Source organism: Fusarium venenatum (genome assembly GCF_020744135.1).
Source record: "Fusarium venenatum strain MPI-CAGE-CH-0201 chromosome Unknown EDB82scaffold_4, whole genome shotgun sequence".
Classification (NCBI taxonomy): Eukaryota; Fungi; Ascomycota; class Sordariomycetes; order Hypocreales; family Nectriaceae; genus Fusarium; species Fusarium venenatum.
This window is the reverse complement of record NW_027072132.1, coordinates 7,156,800-7,175,374: the sequence shown is the minus strand read 5'-3', so window position 1 is coordinate 7,175,374 and position 18,575 is coordinate 7,156,800. Positions and strand designations below refer to the sequence as shown.

The window sequence follows — 18,575 nt, the reverse complement described above, 5'->3', positions numbered from 1 at the left end:
ATGCGATTGATGAGCCCACTATGATCCTGCGCATTCGGGAGCCGTTTTTCCCAGTCCTTTTCCTTTTTTCGAATCGCTCGCTCAGAGCTCATTCAGTCCGGAATATGCCTGGATCATGGTGAATGCGCCTTGGCGGGTAGACTACACGCATGATTGGTGAAATCTACCCAATGAGGCGACAGGCGAACTATCAGCGAAAACTCATTTGAGGCTGAAACATGACAATCGCCTGTCCTGCGTCGCAATCCATCTCTTCTAAAAACAAAACACTCCAGAAAACCAGCACGATAGAAATATCTCGAATCGAGATTATTAGAAGTTATCGCCGGCTGTCAAGTCAACATAGCGAAGATTGCCTTGCCAGGAGCGAACTCTAGCAGCATACCCAAGACTCGTGGACAGCGGTTTCAACAATGACGGAACACCAGACGCCTTGGGCAACAGCTTCTTCTCAGTTTCCAGTTGGTATGGAAATCCTACACGACGACCCTGGCGCAGTTGCCGACATTTGTTTTGTGCACGGCTTGACCGGAGGTCGCAGGAGTGCATGGACAGCCTATCAGCAGTCAGAGCCATGGCTCAAGACACTACTTCCTTCTCACCTCAACAAAGTCCGCATCCTAAGTTTTGGTTATGGTCCATTCGATCGGTACTGTCAGGATCCAAGACCCTTCCGACGTCATGCTATCGATCTTCTCGACGCTATCGGGTACTATCGCCGCCAGGCGCTGTTGCGTCCCCTATTTTTTGTAGCACACTGCATCGGTGAATTAGTCTGTCAGGAGGCGATCACAATATCTTATACAAGCAATAGTGTCCCGATCATAAACCTCTTTGTTGCCTTGAGGGGTATCATTCTGATCAGTACTCCCTACCTCGACAAGTCTTGGAAAGCACAATGCGATAAGATTACGGATCCGAAAAGAATTGCCCGTCTGGATAGGACGGTCCAGACGGAGCACTCACGAGGTGATGAATTCTATTATGATTCGTTACGCAAAGACTTTTTCAGGGCCATCAAATTTGGTTCCCATCACGAATGCACCAGTCAACATAACGTTTTTGTTCGCTGGTGTTGACATTGAAGGGCCCGTCCCTGTCGCACACAAAGCGTTCGAAGCAGCCGGTGACGTCTTCTTCGAGTACGTTGCTTTGAAAGGCAATCATGAAGATATAGTCAAGATCGGTTCACCAGAAGACTATTGCTTCAAACCAATCGTCGATAGATTGAACAAGTGGATAGCTCCGCCAGGCAAGAGAGTCAACTATTCTCATCGTTATCTCGTGCTTACAGTATCTAGTATTGTTGAAAAATGCCTTGAAAACTACACTTCATAAACCGACAACAAGTTTCCAAACTGGGCGAAGTACTGAATACGCTGGAAACAACCATCATCGCCACCGGGACTGTATCACTAGGCAACCCGAGCCACAACCAAGTCTCAGTCCACGATGGGCCTACGAGATATTTGAGCCACCTTTGGTTCCAGAATCTGCCAGTCCGCCAGCGAGCTTTTTCATACCTCGACCATGTTATGTGTTCTGCTTTTTGATGTTTCTAGTCATTGGGGGGAGCGCTAGCCTTGGGATATACTACAGCGTCCGGTATGACAAGATGGGAGATGGGTTCACGGCTGCAGGGTGGATTGTTGCAATTGGCGCTTTGATATTAGCTGGGCCTCTGGCTCGACACTATCCGCATTGTTCATGTTGGGTTACAGACAAGCCGTTAGACTTTTTTGAGTTGGATCGTATCGAAACGCCGCCATCTCGAGACCCACTGAGTTTTGTTGCAAGGGATTGAGGGTCTACTGGATGTAACCAGTATCGTTATATTACTAATACGTCAACTATGATCCGTCGCATTTCCAACTCTTCTTCACTGCCAAGGCAAGCCTCAGCAAGCAATGAAAAAAAAAGCCTGTCAGACGTCCATCAATGCCCGTCCCGAGCGCGCGCCCAAAGGCAAGACCGCTCTCAGGACCGAGATCATCAAGAGTAGCATCTCTCTATACAGTAACCACGCGAAGTGATCACCGCCATCCTTGCGGACAGATCGAGAGGACCAAAAGGGTATTCACTCTAGGGCATCGAGGATATTCATTCATCAACCAGGGTGGGATCTGTGGCTCTTTTAGGGAACCAAGAGAAGGTCGAATACTATAGAAATGATTCTCTGAAGTATTGTCGACATGAAGAAGAAAAGAAAAAAAATTCTAAAAGGTCGACGGCGATGGCTAGTTTTATAGAGTGTTAGTGTGGAGATTGTTAGTAAGCAGAGTGGACAACTCGTTGCAGAGTTTTTATTGAGGGACTGAAAATTCGGCCAAATTCACGCTTGTCAGCAACGAGGCTGACTAGCGAATGGGTCCAGTGATGAAAATTCTGTCTTCCATTTGAAAAGTCCCATTTGTATTGCTAATTGTCTTGTTTTATTCGTTGGTGGTGATACTATCTTTTTGCGATTATGTACAACGAATTAAGTCGAGTCTGTCATTGGCCAATGAGTTTTTCATCTGCGGAAACTTGTTCTTCCGACTTAGTCATCATTCAAGGCCAATCAGTGATGCTCTCACTGGTGCGTGTGCGTATTACTTCATATTGGAATTGAAGACAATGGAACGAGAAACACGACGATAATTGCATTGTGACATGGTGATAGAGATAGTACCATCGCATTAATGTGTAAGCACAACAGAAACCAATTTCGATACTTCCACGAGTTTATTCCACCATCCGTCCATTACGTATGGCTAGAAGAGCCAGCAAAGGAACAATTGAAGATTTGTTCATGAAGTATAGGGTGACAGGTGGGAAACGCGAGTACACGATAACACTTGGCCAAGACATGAGCACAATCTCATATCGATAAAGATGAAGATAACGATAAAGACAAACTTATCTTCAAGGCTCAATTATTCCCCGCGATCCTTGAACCGTTTCACAGGCGCGACGCGCAACAGGCTACACCATCCCCATGGAACGATTGACCAATGCAAATGAACATGCCAAGTCATTGAGATCTTTTTTTGAAACCTCGGTCATTTTGCTCGCTCCAAAGGAAACATGCGTATCCCCAAGACATGGTAATCTCGGGTATTGCCATATAACCCGCGCCCGAGAAGAATCCCATTCTTCTTCAGCTATCTGCTGTACAACAACCACCAACATCCAATGATGTGTGGTTGAAAAGGAGGAGGAATGAAAGCTAGACTACAATTGGTCCCCAGTCCCGACCCAAGTAGCCAAGATATGCCAAGGTCGCTCATTCTTGTTAGCAAGAAATTACACAATCAGCACTATCGATGCCAAGTTGACTGGAAACTGAGTCCGTTGTAAAGCCAAGATTTCGCATCTCAGATTCCCCCAACAAAAACCTTGTACGAAGCCGTTTAGTTCCCCCGCAAACTCCGCAAAGTCTACCGGTGCTTCGACCGACCTTATTGTAACCTTAAGTTTATTTATGACTGATGCCAAGAAGAAAGACTCCCGGCAGTGGGAAACGGGAATTTTCCAGCTTCTACGGGGCACGCACGGTCTTGTACCCAGTGTAAGATCAGCCTGGACGCGTACATATTTCCACGTCTCCTCGTGGCTCGGGATCGTAACATACAGTAGCTTCTATTTCTGCATACAATGCATTTTTGTTGGTCTCCTGCGTCGATGGCGAAACATCCAAGACTTAACTATTGATAATAAAATTAGCTGGCGCCAGCCTGACGGTGAGCTTCTTGGCATTGTCGGTCAATTCTCGATCCGCGTATTTCTGTATTGGGCCAAAGGTATGTCGGATGATAATGTCTCGGTTCCTTACAGATTGGGAAATCCCGGCATTGTTATGCTTCGCAACCATGGAGGCCAGTTCTTCACCGCCGGGAGACTACACCGTGTATTTCTCTACGGATGAGCTGAGCTTGCCTGTAGAAGGCTATGAGATTGGAGCAAACAGGGGTATCGGCTGAATAGATCTCGTTGTCGTTGGTGATTTTGAACGTGCGCGCTTTGGTCAAGTCAAGATCGAAACCAATGTCTTCCCCAATGGCTGCACGGCATCCTGTGACATAGCCTACACCGAAAGGATTGTGAACAGTGAGATCGACAATGAGAAACCCCAACTCTTGGATTAGACGGCAATTTTCATACCCATCTTCAACGGGGTAGGTTGAGCATGTCTCGGGAGAAATGCCATTGAAGAATGTGCTCGTAGTTGCTCAATGATAGGGATCTTGACTGCTGGTTGGAATGAGCGATAACGGGATAGTCGATGTAAAAGTCTCGGTACTCTTGTTTATACTATCGGTTTTTATTTTGAAACAGAAAACGGCAGTTGATAGCTTCATAGGCTCGCCTGGCATTGAAGCATCGAAAGAATTGATGTTGCCAAGATAGCAACAGCCAAATCTCAATATGTTGGCATCAACACCAATCTCGTTATTATAAGACTTGAGATTCCTCTGAAAAACCGAGTTTGAGTGATGCGAATATCCGGATGCCATCTAAGAGCTCTTAACGTTGAGCGCGTTAGCTAAGCTTCACCTTGGCGAGGGATATAGAAGCCGAAGGGCGCCACAATATACTCTGAAGGGTATCCAAACAAATAACTAATAACTTACGAAATAACAACGAGTACTTATACTATAAGAACTAATGAAATAAATCCGTATGGGAAGAAGACGTCATTGAAGCTATCAAAATTTCGAAAGTCTTTGGAGGTGCTTAGACTTGGTTCCCCTCATACTACTCCAAAGACACCACGTCACGCTAGCCAAGGTCGACTTGTCATGTGTCACTGCGAGATGCAGATCAAACGGTTTGAAAGGGATCCCGGCCACATGGGAGTTTTGGGAAGGTGAGTACCAGTGCAACGGGTCGGTAGAGTTGTTATTGAGAGTTGCATGCCATGCATGTGAAACTGGATTGGCAGACGTAGACCCAAGACGAGATGGTAGGACATGTATAGTGTTACAAGTTCGGTCGGGTTGATGAATGAGAATTTCATGAGGATTAAAATACTCCTTCGCTATGAGATGACATCAATCGAGGCCTTGGGTAGTTGGGATTTATTTGGGGATCAAATACGAAAACTCATGTCTATGCTGTGAAGTCCTGCTTTGTCACATACGTCACAATCTCGAGAGCTTAGATGCATATTGTTACAGAATGAGTAATCGAGTGAGAAACAACGTATCTGTTCAAACTCAGTTGGTTCAGGCTTGGCAATTGATACAATAGGTAGGTAGATAAATATTGCATGTGCCGTAATCCCTATTTCAACCGTTAAAGTCCAATGCGAATCATTATCTTCTTACATCCACCTCGGCAAAGTCGGCAGCTATCACAAGAAGATCACAACTTGCTAGCCGCCAAAGCCATGATTAACGACGATCTCATGTCTCAGTCTTTCTAGAACTAGGTGCGCGCGGTAAGACGTTCAAGTCTAAGCGAAGTGCGACCAGGTCAGGCCAGTTTAGCCAGTGGGTAATTATGAGGGACAAAATGCACTGTAAGTCCACTATTAACCCAGTGGAGCTGTGGGGTAATCTTTTCTCTTCCCTGGAGGATTTACCCCCAAATTCCCGCTTTTTAAAGGCGGTAAACACGGGGTGAGTAACATGGGGTTTACTTCTATGGCCGCCTTGTGGGACAGAACAAGATAATGCAACACAAATAGCATCACACATGTCACAAAAGACCAATGGGAGAAAAAGAATGTGTCATGAAACCCACGCAGGAAATGTGACAATGACCAACAGTTTTGTCCCGGGGAGAAAGAAATTACAAAACGTACCTTTTTACGGACATGTAACACCGAATGCGGAGAAGAACGACAAGGCCAAACGAGGAGGAGAAGAGGGAACAGAACCAAGGGGGGGGAAAAGCCACCCCTGACTCGCGTTACTCGGCGGATTGTCCCCCGGGCGGGGTAGAAATTGTCCGCCCAATAAATAAGCTACCAACAGGGACAGACAGAGACAAGGCAATCTGAGTTATCTGACATACATAGACACGAGTACATCGAGATGTAGACAATAGGATAAGAAATACAACAATCAACTACCCGTATCACGGTCTGCAGCCATGCGAGTTCCACGTGTCTCACAACGTACTGCAAGTAGGCTAAAAGCATTGTTGGGAAGACCAACCACTCAGAAGGAGGGGGACGTCAATTAAGCATAATCTCATCTCATACATGATACACGTGGAGAAATGTCAGATTTGGTCTTGGTAAAATACCAAGCCAAATGATCGGTCTACATCCGCCCGGCTAGAAATAAAGAATGACATGGTCCAAGAAATGGAATAACCGAGAGATTTAAACCAAAAGCAGTAATATTTCCATCTGTCCGAGTCCTCTCTGTGTTGCGCGCAAGTGTTGGGAGTGGGAGGGTGCAGTAGGCAGCCAAGAGAAAAAAAGAGAAACAAGACATCATCTCTTTACAAACCAAGCTTACTTGCCAAGATTGGGATGCGTTGTTATGACTTCCGAAAGCAAAGTGCCAAGTCGGACTTGGACTGGGGTAGCGTCACCTGATGATATGCGCTCCAAAAAGATACAATCCATTGCAAAGGTGCTGTTGGTTCTAGTGGAGTATCGAGATCCAACTATACGCTTGGCTATAGTCTTGGCTATGCCTTGGCGAAGCACAATACCCCCGTCACAGTAAAACGTAACAGTATTTCTCCACAAAGCTTAGCCCCCCCTTAGATTCGACTGTGTTTTTCCCCAGTTTGCCCCAGAATCTCTCTTTTTTTCCTTGTCCACATCTCCTCGATTTGTTCTCCCCCAAGTTCCCACACCAACTCCATATACTAACCATGGCAACTCTTGTCTCTTTCTCTTGGCGTCTGGGGGCGTCTTGGCCCTCCTTTGGACCGGGTTTCCTGCGTAATTAGGATTAGAATGTCTGGGCATTCATACCCCGCGCGGCGTCTCGTCTCTGCTTGCAACCATTACGAGGGACGCGATGGATATAAAAAAGGAGCTCCTCTGTCCCCCCCAGTCGCGTCTCTCGAGTCAGTCAGCTTCAACTCTTCTCCCTTTTTTCTACTCTCTGTCAACTTTTTGCATTCCGTTGAGCCAGTGTGATCTTCTTTTGAGCCTTATTTCAGGCTTAATTCCTGCCCACCATGGCCGCCGGTGTTGAGAGTGATCGGTACTCTCCTACCAAGGAGGAGGAGGGCATCGCTACCAACAGCGATGGTCCCGTCAACGACACTTCTGTTCCTTATGTCTCTGAGGAGATTGAGAAACGCATCTTGAAGAAGCTTGATCTTCGCATCATTCCCATGGTTTGCTGGATTTATCTCATGAACTTTATGGATCGAGGTGAGTCTTACCCCAAGAAAAGACATCGCAGGATTGACAACTGACAATCTGACATAGTTGGTATCGGCAATGCTCGTCTCTACGGTATGGAGGATGAGCTCGGTTTGCAACCCAACCAGTTCCAATTGGGTGTGTCGATCCTTTTCGTCACCTATTGTGTAAGTTGCGATAAACACTTCATTGTAACGGGAGACTGACAGCTGTATTTAGTTGTTCGAAACACCCTCCAACCTCATCATCAAGAAGATGCAGCCCGCCCGATACATTGCCGGTCTCTGTTTCTTCTGGGGTATCGTTGCCATCTTCACCGGTTTCGTCACCAACCTTGGATCTTTGATTGCTTGCCGCCTTCTCCTTGGTACCTTTGAGGCTGGACTCTTCCCCGGTATTATGTGAGTATATCCACCACTATTTGACACGAGAAGAATCGACTAACAATTTCTAGGCTTTACCTCACTACTTTCTACCACAAGAAGCACATCTCCCTCCGAAATGCCTACTTCTACTCCATTTCCGCCATCTCCGGTGCCGTTGGTGGTCTCGTCGCCCTCGGTATTGGAGAGCTGGATAACTACGACTGTTACCAATGCGGTGCTGGCGGATGGCGAGCCTGGCGATGGATTATCACCATCAACGGAATCCCCACTGTCCTGACTGCATTCGCTGTGCCTTTCGTCCTCCCCAATACGCCTGCCACAGCCAAGTGCCTCACCCCAGAAGATCGTCAGGCTCTTCTTGATCTTCGAAGCGCCGAGGTTGGTCAGACCGCATCTGGTCAGGAGATGCACAAGGAGGATGTCATTGCTGCTATCAAGGACTGGAAGATTTGGGCTCTCTCCATCGCCCAGTACTGCAGTCACTCGGTGCTCTACAGTTTCAGTGTCTTCTTGCCCACTATCATCCGAGAGATGGGTGACTGGACTCCTAAGCAGGTTCAGGGTCTTACCGTCCCTGTCTACGTCGTTGGTTTCGTTACCTACCTGATCTGCGCCAGAATTAGTGATCGTACCCAACAGCGAGGTATCTTCTGTATTGGTGGTGGACTTGTCATGATGCTTGGATATATCCTCCTCGTCATCGGCCACAGCCAGGCTATGAGTTTTGCTGGTTGCTTCATCGTCGCTATTGGACTGTGGACTGGCTCTGGATCAGGCATGGCCTGGATCACTGTCAATCAGCCCCGATACGGCAAGCGTGCTTTCGCCAGTGGTATCTTCATCACCATTGGAAACTCTGCTGGTGTCGCCGCTCCTTTCCTCTTCAGTGACAAAGACATGCCTCACTACCGCCCTGGATACGCTGCTACCATTGGTATGCTGGCCCTTGCCGTCTGCATTCACACTACTGTCTACCTCCACTTCCGACGTCTCAACAAGAGAAAGCTGTCTGGCCAGGAGGACTGGAGAATGGAGGGCAAGACTGAGGAGGAGATTGCTGAGATGGGAGAGCACAACCCCCGCTACTTGTACACCCTGTAAAGCGTCACCCTTTTATCTTTTTTTCGAATAGAAGAGTATGAATATGAGTTTTGTCTTACGACTTGGGGGACTTTAGTATTATCACAGAGTTTGCTAGGCGCGATAGAGGATACCTGCTACAATCTGAATTGAAAAGTTTCTCAACGTTTAAATGTCTGCTGGTATGGATGATGTCTTACCATGTGAAAGCACCTGAAGTAATCGAACACGAGTAAAAGACACAAGTTCTTTGATCTGCTGGTATAAAACCCACAAGCGAAAGCTTCTCACGATTAACACAGCCGTAGTTGTCGGGGTCATTGGGGCCACTCACTTAAGCTGATTGTCTTTATAATCCTCACTTACGGATTAGTCTCTAACAAACAGTTTCAGGTACTGTGGTCTAGTTGGTTATGACATCTCGTTAACACCGAGAAGGTCCCCGGTTCGAGCCCGGGCAGAACCTCATTTTATGGTCTTTCATCAAGATGGAACAGCTTTTTTATTGCTTGGTTTGATCATGGTGGGTCAAAGTGTAAATGATTCCTTTTTGTCTGTTCCATCTTGACGATATCTTCAGTAGAATAATCTAACACCACAATCTGACAATTTTGCGCGCAGAGCCTCTCTATTTCCATTCCACCTCGTGATTATTCCAGTGCTTCAACTCTGTAGAAAGCTCTCAATATGTGCGGGGCATGTCGTTGTCGCTGCCATTCTTGTATCTCAAATGCCAAGTTACTGGCTATATCACGAACCTCTACGAGTCGCTATAACAGTACTTGCGAATGTTCACCCAAACTTCGTGGCAATGGAGTGACGCAATTGAGACCATCACAACTCTTGGCCTGGTAATACTCTCTTGGCTCTATTCTTCGCTGTCCTTGTTGAGAATGTCCTTGGCGTTGATGCGTGTGTCTTAACTATCGTGGCGCGCAAAATGATGAAAGCGGCGCACAAAACCCTCCAATAATCAGAAGTCAGACCATGATGTGGGGGGAAACTACTTGCTAAAACTCGTGAGGGGAGGGGAAGAGGGGAATTGCAATTGAGTGCGGAGTTGGAGTGCTCTAGTCAGCAAGGGAATAGCGTTCTGAGAGTTTATTTCTCACGACGCTGAACTTGGGGTCAGGTGGGGGAATTGCTCAGGCCGCGGCAATATCGTTTCGGAGATTGACAGTATCAATGTCTCCAACTGCAGTGGACTGACTCGTAAAGCACAACAATGCAAGGTATAAGAGCCCGAATATAAACTAAACACAAGCTAAAATAGCTGTACCAGGGTCATGACTTGTTTCCCGCCAGGCATCACAGCAAGTTAACTGTGGAGAGTGCTTGACGAATGGTTCCATGCATTGACCTCTGCTTCACATCGTCTCGAAAGTCCACACAATTGTTTGGTATGAAACGCATCAAGTAAAGTGAGCGACGAAACTGTTGATGAATCCATTGCCTTTGTTTCTCTAACTCACCGTTAAATGACAGCAACTGCGAGCATGGGTCCTCAAAAAGACTAATGAGGTTGGATAAAACGCTCAGAGCAGCAATTGGGCCATGAATGAGATTATGACGATTGTGGTCGGTCCTCGAAACGAAGTGATGGCTCTTTTTGTATGCGATGAATGCTTTGTCCATCGGAGGCAAGTCGTGATAGCAGGGAAATAATAATTGCTGATCGTTGACGTCTGCAAAGCTAACAGGCCGAGAGCAATTGCCGAGATAGAATGGCATGCTTCGGCACATGGGTTGTAGTAGGTATCGCATTTCTTGCGATTCTCTCGTGCTTGCATTTGCGTTTTCCAATGTCAAGCTGCTAAATAGCTTTGCCTTGGCCTGCTCAACAATGAGGCAGTAGGTACGCCAAACATTCCATATATTGGCAATCTGGATGCTTGGATAGACATTGATCGAGCCGTCGTAGGTCGGGACAGATGAAAAAATACTGTCATCGGCCCGGAGCCTTTGGGGATGCCAGATTTGTGGTACAGTATCCAGCCATGTTTGAAGCTGTGCCTCGACATCAAAAATGATAGACGGAAGCTCTTGTAAGGCCCTGAGAGCCATGCTTTTATCAAGAGACGCCGAATCTGCTACGACACTCTGCAGTTTGGACACAGATATCCCAATGATGTCAAGCATATAGCTGCAGTTGTTCGGAAGAGCGGGGATTACTTTACTGTAAAGCCACTCCAGCTCGTTCCGAGTCAAAGGTACCTTGTGTCTGACACAAAAGGAGATCCTGCAGTGGAAATGGTTCCCCAGAAGATGTTCATGGTTCCTGGTCCTTCCTTGACCCTGTTGTATCAGCAAGGCCAAAGCACCCTTTCGGTGCGTCGTGTTCGACTTGTTATGGTCGAATATGGCGGCCAAAGTATCGTGTTGTTGCAGCATGAGCGCTGCAATGACAGTTGCATCTTTTCCTTGCTCTTCGGGGCTGTGGATGGCACATTGTAGTTTCCTCAGTGCCTGGTTATATAGTTTGATCGGTAATGAGTCAGCGACGTCCGATGGTCGTAATAATGCCCAAAGCTTGATCGAAGTGGCATTGGTAGCTGTAGATAACGTAGAGTCTGGTGACTCAGTTGCGAGGTGGGTCGAACAAGTTCCAAGAAGCCTCGCGTTGACTCCATGTTTCGACCAACATCTGTGACATATGTGAGAAAGAAGGAGACAGCCATGTCCTGTTGTTTTGGAAGTAGGCTTGGGGATAGCTCGACGTGTCGAAATGCACATATTGTCCCTGAATTCTTGTCCTCGTGGATGACTTTGTTCGTAGTCGTCACTGAATTTGTTGTTCGGAATTTGTTCATACATCGAGCAGTCTCGTCTTTGAACCTGACCCGGGCAGCCTGCTTTTCATAACCTCCGCATTGTCGTCCAACTCGATTGCATACTTTACAGAAAGGTTTCGTCTCGTCGCATTTGACACGACGTTTCTTACAGGTGATGCAGCCTTTTGAAGCACCTCGATTCACCATGGTGGGATACAATATAAGAACTTGAAAAGAGACAATGGAAAGAGGAAGCCCACAATTGCGGCTCTGGAGATAAAGCTTTATAGCTAAGAGACCCTGATAATTCAAGACGTCAGAAGAAATAAGCATGTCTTGGATGTCAGATTTGGTGCTTACGTCACGGCACTCGTCGCAAAGAAATTACCATATTTGGGGTATGATCTTCAAACGAGGCTCACTGCAGCGTGGATCAGCCGTAAACGTTAAATATTCCAACGAGTCACTGGAAAATAGCGTATTTGGCGTATTAGAGTCTCTATCTAACGGCGGACCTGTTGACAGCGCAGCATTTTTCTACTCTGGAAATTTCGTGTTCAGACTGCCGATCTGATATTTTCAGTTGTTTTATCGTTTAACTTTTAAAATAATAAGCTAGGGTTCGGTATTGGCGATAAGTACTTCATTCTTTTAGTGAGAGCGATGTGTTCTCTCGCTTCATTGACATCAATTTATTTCTCATTGCGCTCTATCTTCTTTATCTTGCCTAAATATTGCAATGAATGGTAGAACTTGTACTTGTCGAAATTATAAGTGCTATGAGTGTAAGGAACAAGTTTCATCATTAGTTTGTAGTAAACAAGGGCTATCTAAACGGACTATCTAAACGTTTAGAATCAGTACCACGCAATTCCCAACCAGCATGGAAAGGTCAACCTCCCGTTTAACAGAACCGTTAAATACATCAAGAAAAACGGTGCAATCATTCATTCCGAACTCTCCTAATAATGAAGTTTTCGGGGAATAGGTCTAAGAATCAACCCGAGAACTAACGTATAATAGTATCTTGTTTCCAGATGGAGACATATTACAAATCAATGTTATCGGCAATTTTGCATCATCAATGGCGAAACGCCGCACCAGCACAGAATAGGAATCTGTCCCGCGCATAGCGTCTGCAAGGCTGATGGATTATATGGAACTTGCGTTGCATTGTCACTCATGCTAGCGCAATTACTGCGGGGTTCAACACAAGGTCTCCAGAGAAAAACAGTATATAAATCGTATCACATCTTCGCATAAACATAATACATCCCTCATCTATAACTACACTAAAATGGCTCCTCTCGATAACCCAGCTGTGCCCAAGGGCTCTGTAGTCCTTGTGACTGGCGTCAACGGTCTCCTCGGCTCTCATGTTGCGAAACAATTCCTCGAGTTCGGCTACAAAGTCCGCGGCACTGTTCGAGATCCAGCAAAGAACTCTTGGCTCTCGACCGCCTTCGACAGTCAGTATGGAGAGGGCAATTTTGAGCTCGTTCAGCTGGCGGACATGACCTCTGAGGAAGAATTGAAGAAACTCGTTAAAGGTAGGACACATCCCAACTGCTTAATGAATGAGCACTAAAACCGAACCATCACAGGAGTCTCCGTGATTGCCCACACCGCTTCCAACATGTCTCTCAGCCCCGATCCCAACACCGTTATTCCTGACGCCATTAACGGTGCTATCACTGCGCTCAAGGTTGCCTACAGCGAGCCTACTGTCAAGCGCTTTGTCCTAACCTCATCATCAAGCGCTGCCACCATATCCCTCCCCGGAAAGCCCCACACCCTTGTGAATGAGGAGAGCTGGAGTGAAGGCGCTGTCAAGATGGCTTGGGCAGACCCTCCCTACACCATGCAGAGAGCTGGTGCTGTTTACGCTGCCAGCAAGGTTCAGTCAGAACAGGCCCTTTGGAAGTACCACGAGGAACACCGAAACGAGAGGCCTGACCTGGTTGTCAACACCGGTGAGACGCCTCCAAGAATGAGCGCATGACCCTTTACTAATCGTCTTTAGTCCTGCCTAACTTCAACTTCGGTAAATCCATCGACGTGGCTAACCAAGGCTACCCAAGCAGCTCTGGTCTTCCCGTCATGCTCTACAAGAACAAGGTAGCCACGATGCATCGCCGAATTCCTCCTCGTAAGTTCCCTACTCACTCAGATCCCAACAACTTGAGACTAATTTGTTATAGAATACTTCATTGATGTCGACGACACGGGAAGACTCCATGTTGCTGCCGCCATTTTCGACCACGTCAAAGACCAGCGTATCTTTGCCTTTGCAGGCCGGTTCAGCTGGGACCAAGTTCTGGATATTCTCAGGAAGCACTACCCTCAAAAGACGTTCCCAGAGAACTTCTTAAGTGGAGAAGATGCCAATGAGATTGAGCCCAGAGACAAGGCTGAGCAACTTCTGAAGGACCTTGGTCGACCTGGTTGGACTAGTCTGGAGGACTCTATCATCGCCAATGTGGAGGACTTGGATAAGGCTGGAGATAACGTCTGGTATAAAGACTACCACGAGATAGAGTCACTTGCTCCTAAGGCTGCCGCTGAGTCTTCTTAGAAGATCTGAGATCGGATAGAGATAGAAACAAGTAGATTTGAAACTTGCCTATGAATGGGTGTGTGTCGTGCTGTTCTACATTCTGCGCCAACATATCCGCCCAAGTTCCAGTGTGCAGTCCTGTGATACCCGAACATGAAACACATATCCCGCTGGAGTCTATCTGGGAATGCTTCCCATGATAATGTCGGGAATATGGCCTTCGCAATGCTTTATATCAATGATGTTCCTGTAAAAGTGTTAGAATGTCTCGTAACAACACACGTCTCCTCACATACAAGAATATTCCGCCCAACTGCTGTTTGCATCGATCTTTCAAGGACAGCAGTTGTTGTGTGGCTTTTACACTGTTACCGAATTGGATAAACTGAAACAACAAGGTGCTTGAAGGCTGGTCATATTTACGTAGGTAGTCAATTGCTTCGAGAATCACCTTTGCAACGTCACTTGCATCTGTATTCCATACTCCGTCGGTGTAGATGTAGATGCTAGTAGGCTTGACGCTGTTTCCAACAAGGACATTGTCGAGCACCTTTTTGAGACAATGGACCATGTTACACATTCCACCCACTGAGTGCATCTCCAAGATTGCTTCTTCGACCTGGAAGCTCGTCTTGCATATGCGCGGATTTTTCACACTTGGAGAGGCACGATAGAGTTCCAACCCGTTGCCATCGGCCGTTTTAGCCACATGACTGATAACTCTGGCAGCTTGTTTCATGTCAGCCTTGTGGGCTGCCAAAGCCTGGTGGTCATCTATGATTATGATCTAAATAATTAAATAATTCAGAGCAGTCCATAAGTCTTAGTCTCCGTGACTTACCTGATGCCGGCCATTGTGCGCCGAAACCATGTTTCTAGCGTCTTTTATTCCACGGAAACGCATGATTTCTTGGTCTTGATGAGATGTTCTGCCAAGCGACGCCATCAGGTTGTTCGTAGCAATAGACATCTGTACAGTGAAATAAAGATCTTTGAATGTAATTGTTCCTTCTACTGGGATGAAACCAGTCTCCTGTTGAGCATTACTTCTTTGAATCTCGATCTCCTCGGGCAAAGCCTCATAGGGGATGGCGGCTGCAATCAGGCGTCAGGATATTATATCGATGGCCGTCCGCTGGACTCACCTTTGTTTTCTTGAGGGGTGGGGAAAAGATCTCTAAAAAACTTCCTGGTGCGCTGTTCGAACTTCCCTCTGTAGCGAATGCCGGGTTTGGGTGGACACCGACTTACGGGATTGTCTCTCGGAAAGGTATTGTTGACATAATAGTCGTCCTCGTAAGGGATCATTGAATGAAATACTGATTTCTTCTGGCGACGAAGAATCCTTTGTTTGTGATGAAGATGCTAATTACGGATGAATTGCAAGATGAGAAAAGACAAAACATGATTGAAAAAGGATCAAGACTCGTCATCACCAATCAAAATGTTACATGTGTAAGGCGTACCGTGAGGCACTCCAACGGGCCTTGAGTCAGCACATGGCTCGACCATACACTACCATCACCCATGCAGCTTATAACAACAACAACGCCGCACAGGTACGCTGAAGTGATCTGAGAGCAAAGCGTCTAGACATAAAACTTCCATATTGAGATTTGAATCAAATGGACCAAAATGAGCAGTGTTCGGCAAAAACGCTATATTGACGGGTTTCCATCCCTGGCACATTTCATCGCCAGCGACCGAGACGGAACTTGTGCAATTTTCAAGCGCTTCAATCGGCTCGCTGCCCGAAACCTACTCATTTTACAAAGCGAGCTAGCAGAGCTGGAGGCTAAACTTGATGCATTTGATGACGAGGACAGGGCAACCGCGGAGTCATTGCAAAGCCTGAGGAACTGGAAGAGTTATAAGGATAGGAATGAGAAAGACTCAGAGAGAAGACGCCTAGTGCGACAGATGCAGGTTACATTAAAAGACTACAGTATGGGCCCGTCCTGCATGTTTGATGTATACTCACAATTCGATAGGAGAAGCACTAGTCTTTGAAAGCACCCTGGCGACAATTCCACCGCCGGATAGAAGGACACTTAAGGCGTTTCGAATTAACTTCTTCCATGGACACCCTGATAATATCAGCTCATTTCCTATGCTCGGTGGCTACGGCTCGCAATTATTTGACGATCCTGATGATCTCTTGGTATTGCACACTCAAGAACCGCCCGATAGATTGACAATGTTTATGCAAGACTATTTCGGTTATCTATTCGAGGTAAGATAAGCTCAACTAGCAGAGTTATATCTAATATAAGGGATAGGAGCCTGGAAATACACTCGGCTCTGAAATAGCCTATACTTCTGGGAAAAGAATTGCGACCTTTATCTCATGTCTGAGTATCTTACTTGCCGCTTTGTTATTGATCGGGGCTATAGTTATCCTCTATAACGTTAAGTCGCATAACCTGAAACTCGGCCTTATAGCTCTTTTCACAATACTCTTCTCGGCAAGCATTGGCTTATTAACGAATGCAAGAAGGGCAGAGGTATTTGGGGCCACAGCAGCGTAAGTTGATATTCTAAGTTACACGTATTACAACTAACAGGAGCAGATACGCAGCTGTGCTGGTTGTCTTTGTCAGCGGCGATCTGGGTAGTTAGCGGTGAGGAACACGGAGAGACCGAGCTCTTATTCAATCACAGACAACTGGATGACATTGAGTACTTCTTGCAACCATATCTTGCAACCATAGTATCTGGAGTACTTAGGAAGGAACTCAATGCGAACCGCAACAATCTCAAAGAGATAATAAAATCGATAAACTTTACGATGCCAAAAGGCAAAGTCCATAACTGGGGCGGATCAAGATCAACCAAAGTCAGCGAAAAGAACATCAACCCCTGAACAATCGGCTTTGGGCACAACACCAAAAGTTGACCCCTCCAGGCCAACCACAGAGGAACGTGCGAATACGAAGAACTATATCAAGAAGATTTACATCAAGAAAAACAAATCAACGAAAATCTTGATGCAAAAAATGATTAAGAAGGGGTTTCATGCAACGTGAGTAGGATCACAGAACATATTTGAGAGCGCCATTTTGACTCAGTGCAGAAGCAAAATTTATATCACTCAGTTCAAGAGATGGGGTACAGAGTTCAACAAGAACAAAAATGCGGACGGTACAAGACCTGTCTCCAATACCAGTGCTCCCAGAACACGACCCAGGGGTTGCATCGTCCAAATCCCACAAAGTGCCCATGTTCCTTACCTACAACCTCATCCATCCATGGCCGTCAAATTATCTGACGGATATGAAATACAAAAAAATATTCTAAACTCAGCAGAAGTCTACATATATGGACTGTTCAATAATTTCAACCTCTCCGCGGATATGTTCAGCATCATGGTCCCTATGAGTAGGACAGATAATTCGCTAGCCTGGCAACAGGTAGGAGCAAAAATATGCGATTTCATAACACTGCTTGAAAAGGACTAACATACTGAAGCATGGAGAACTTATAACATCATTGGAAAGAGGCTGGAAGACATGGTTGGTGCCGAGAAGGACTATGGGATGATCATCAAACTTTGGCCTATATGAACCAGGCTTCCCAATGCAGTACGAAAACGATTCAATCTTGTGGGAATTTTTTCACTGCCTGCGACGACTGGCAATAGAACGTTACAACCAATGTATCCGAGACCATCCTATTCCCAAGTTGCTTGCATCATTGTGTCAGATTCCAATCAGCGAATTTCCCCAAGCTATACAGATGGGTTGCTTAAAAACAATTCATTGCCTTGAGAAACTATTGAGTGTTGAAAATCCCGTTGTATTATGAACTTGGTCCAACTATATGAATAAGTGTGAGCAGCAAGCACTACCTGTTGAGGTTCTTACCTCTCACTATTCGCTGTTCTGCAAGCGGCTAAGCATTCGTTCACGCCGACAGGAACAAGGACAATCGAGATCCTTCACGATTACCTTTATGCTGCATACTAAAATGCTGAAAGTCAACGATTAACATGAAATCTCGCTTTGGAAACTGTAAATCTTGCCAGGTCTCCGGGTCTCATGGGGGAGCACTTAACTTGGTGTCTAGCTATACAAGGGTACGCATTGGCGGTGAAGTTGATGTACATACTGTCTCCCCATATGAGTCCAAGGAATCAAGCAGTTGCAGAGCTGGAACTGGCCATTGAGAGGTTAGGGAGGGGTGATAGAGAATGTCGCACGAACGCTGATGCTAAAAGGCATACTTGACAGAAGTGAGAGCAATGTTAGTTAAGAGACAAGTGTGATGTATTGTTTTATAAATGCCAAAAACAAATTTTATATCTCAAATGATTGTTATTTATTGATATAGGAAAAAAGAAAAAAGAAAGACCTGTTTGAACAGGTGGCTGGATCTCTCCCGCCGGGAATTGAACCCGGGTCTCAAGCGTGACAAGCTTGCATACTGACCACTATACTACGGAAGATGAACAATCTGAAGACTGC

At 46.1% G+C, this 18,575-nt stretch overlaps 7 protein-coding genes and 2 non-coding genes across 9 annotated transcripts; 6 read left to right on the top strand and 3 right to left on the bottom strand.

Annotated features, from left to right (window-relative positions):
* Nucleotides 1–774: 774 nt before the first annotated feature.
* Nucleotides 775–2,221, top strand: EDB82DRAFT_355502 (uncharacterized protein). Its single transcript, XM_065607544.1, has 2 exons — nucleotides 775–1,252; nucleotides 1,302–2,221. The coding sequence occupies exons 1-2, from the start codon at nucleotides 973–975 to the stop codon at nucleotides 1,802–1,804; spliced, it is 783 nt and encodes a 260-aa protein (XP_065463601.1). The 5' UTR covers nucleotides 775–972; the 3' UTR covers nucleotides 1,805–2,221.
* A 4,800-nt stretch (nucleotides 2,222–7,021) lies between these two features.
* EDB82DRAFT_355467 (major facilitator superfamily domain-containing protein) lies at nucleotides 7,022–8,833 on the top strand. Its single transcript, XM_025725698.2, has 4 exons — nucleotides 7,022–7,327; nucleotides 7,385–7,485; nucleotides 7,538–7,719; nucleotides 7,773–8,833. Exons 1-4 carry the CDS (start codon nucleotides 7,129–7,131, stop codon nucleotides 8,803–8,805), a joined length of 1,515 nt encoding a protein of 504 aa, XP_025594271.1. The 5' UTR covers nucleotides 7,022–7,128; the 3' UTR covers nucleotides 8,806–8,833.
* Nucleotides 8,834–9,176: 343 nt separating this feature from the next.
* Nucleotides 9,177–9,250, top strand: EDB82DRAFT_t295. The gene has a single exon. It is a non-coding gene; the product is annotated as a tRNA-Val (tRNA).
* An 842-nt stretch (nucleotides 9,251–10,092) lies between these two features.
* EDB82DRAFT_569814 (uncharacterized protein) lies at nucleotides 10,093–11,879 on the bottom strand (the record flags this gene model as incomplete). The annotated part of the gene is made up of 2 exons (XM_065609892.1): nucleotides 11,385–11,879; nucleotides 10,093–11,313 (listed from the first exon to the last, which is right to left on the bottom strand). Exons 1-2 carry the CDS (start codon nucleotides 11,760–11,762, stop codon nucleotides 10,093–10,095), a joined length of 1,599 nt encoding a protein of 532 aa, XP_065463600.1. The 5' UTR covers nucleotides 11,763–11,879.
* An 896-nt stretch (nucleotides 11,880–12,775) lies between these two features.
* Nucleotides 12,776–14,239, top strand: EDB82DRAFT_355401 (uncharacterized protein). The gene is made up of 4 exons (XM_025725696.2): nucleotides 12,776–13,105; nucleotides 13,160–13,528; nucleotides 13,579–13,704; nucleotides 13,757–14,239. The coding sequence occupies exons 1-4, from the start codon at nucleotides 12,853–12,855 to the stop codon at nucleotides 14,128–14,130; spliced, it is 1,122 nt and encodes a 373-aa protein (XP_025594269.1). The 5' UTR covers nucleotides 12,776–12,852; the 3' UTR covers nucleotides 14,131–14,239.
* Nucleotides 14,240–14,289: 50 nt separating this feature from the next.
* EDB82DRAFT_530905 (uncharacterized protein) lies at nucleotides 14,290–15,420 on the bottom strand (the record flags this gene model as incomplete). The annotated part of the gene is made up of 4 exons (XM_065609226.1): nucleotides 14,290–14,359; nucleotides 14,409–14,899; nucleotides 14,954–15,207; nucleotides 15,258–15,420. 4 exons carry the CDS (start codon nucleotides 15,418–15,420, stop codon nucleotides 14,290–14,292), a joined length of 978 nt encoding a protein of 325 aa, XP_065463599.1.
* Nucleotides 15,421–15,627: 207 nt separating this feature from the next.
* On the top strand, nucleotides 15,628–16,749 carry EDB82DRAFT_355335 (uncharacterized protein). Its single transcript, XM_025725694.2, has 4 exons — nucleotides 15,628–16,057; nucleotides 16,104–16,345; nucleotides 16,392–16,636; nucleotides 16,683–16,749. Exons 1-4 carry the CDS (start codon nucleotides 15,748–15,750, stop codon nucleotides 16,729–16,731), a joined length of 846 nt encoding a protein of 281 aa, XP_025594267.1. The 5' UTR covers nucleotides 15,628–15,747; the 3' UTR covers nucleotides 16,732–16,749.
* Nucleotides 16,750–17,010: 261 nt separating this feature from the next.
* Nucleotides 17,011–17,901, top strand: EDB82DRAFT_355332 (uncharacterized protein). The gene is made up of 3 exons (XM_065607543.1): nucleotides 17,011–17,134; nucleotides 17,186–17,522; nucleotides 17,581–17,901. The coding sequence occupies exons 1-3, from the start codon at nucleotides 17,100–17,102 to the stop codon at nucleotides 17,650–17,652; spliced, it is 444 nt and encodes a 147-aa protein (XP_065463598.1). The 5' UTR covers nucleotides 17,011–17,099; the 3' UTR covers nucleotides 17,653–17,901.
* A 583-nt stretch (nucleotides 17,902–18,484) lies between these two features.
* EDB82DRAFT_t264 lies at nucleotides 18,485–18,556 on the bottom strand. Its single transcript has one exon. It is a non-coding gene; the product is annotated as a tRNA-Asp (tRNA).
* Between the last annotated feature and the right edge of the window lie 19 nt (nucleotides 18,557–18,575).

Bases quoted from the DNA above. Each gene is read 5' to 3' on its own strand.
- EDB82DRAFT_355335 (XM_025725694.2), top strand. From the start codon at position 15,748: ATGAGCAGTGTTCGGCAAAAACGCTATATTGACGGGTTTCCATCCCTG. The intron at 16,346-16,391 runs GTAAGATAAGCT...TATAAGGGATAG, and splicing joins ATTTCGGTTATCTATTCGAG to GAGCCTGGAAATACACTCGG. The intron at 16,637-16,682 runs GTAAGTTGATAT...TAACAGGAGCAG, and splicing joins GTATTTGGGGCCACAGCAGC to ATACGCAGCTGTGCTGGTTG.
- EDB82DRAFT_355401 (XM_025725696.2), top strand. From the start codon at position 12,853: ATGGCTCCTCTCGATAACCCAGCTGTGCCCAAGGGCTCTGTAGTCCTT. The intron at 13,106-13,159 runs GTAGGACACATC...GAACCATCACAG, and splicing joins ATTGAAGAAACTCGTTAAAG to GAGTCTCCGTGATTGCCCAC. The intron at 13,529-13,578 runs GTGAGACGCCTC...AATCGTCTTTAG, and splicing joins TGACCTGGTTGTCAACACCG to TCCTGCCTAACTTCAACTTC.
- EDB82DRAFT_355467 (XM_025725698.2), top strand. From the start codon at position 7,129: ATGGCCGCCGGTGTTGAGAGTGATCGGTACTCTCCTACCAAGGAGGAG. The intron at 7,486-7,537 runs GTAAGTTGCGAT...AGCTGTATTTAG, and splicing joins TCCTTTTCGTCACCTATTGT to TTGTTCGAAACACCCTCCAA. The intron at 7,720-7,772 runs GTGAGTATATCC...AACAATTTCTAG, and splicing joins GGACTCTTCCCCGGTATTAT to GCTTTACCTCACTACTTTCT.
- EDB82DRAFT_355332 (XM_065607543.1), top strand. From the start codon at position 17,100: ATGCAAAAAATGATTAAGAAGGGGTTTCATGCAAC. The intron at 17,135-17,185 runs GTGAGTAGGATC...GACTCAGTGCAG, and splicing joins AAGAAGGGGTTTCATGCAAC to AAGCAAAATTTATATCACTC. The intron at 17,523-17,580 runs GTAGGAGCAAAA...AACATACTGAAG, and splicing joins ATTCGCTAGCCTGGCAACAG to CATGGAGAACTTATAACATC.
- EDB82DRAFT_355502 (XM_065607544.1), top strand. From the start codon at position 973: ATGAATTCTATTATGATTCGTTACGCAAAGACTTTTTCAGGGCCATCA. The intron at 1,253-1,301 runs GCAAGAGAGTCA...TACAGTATCTAG, and splicing joins CAAGTGGATAGCTCCGCCAG to TATTGTTGAAAAATGCCTTG.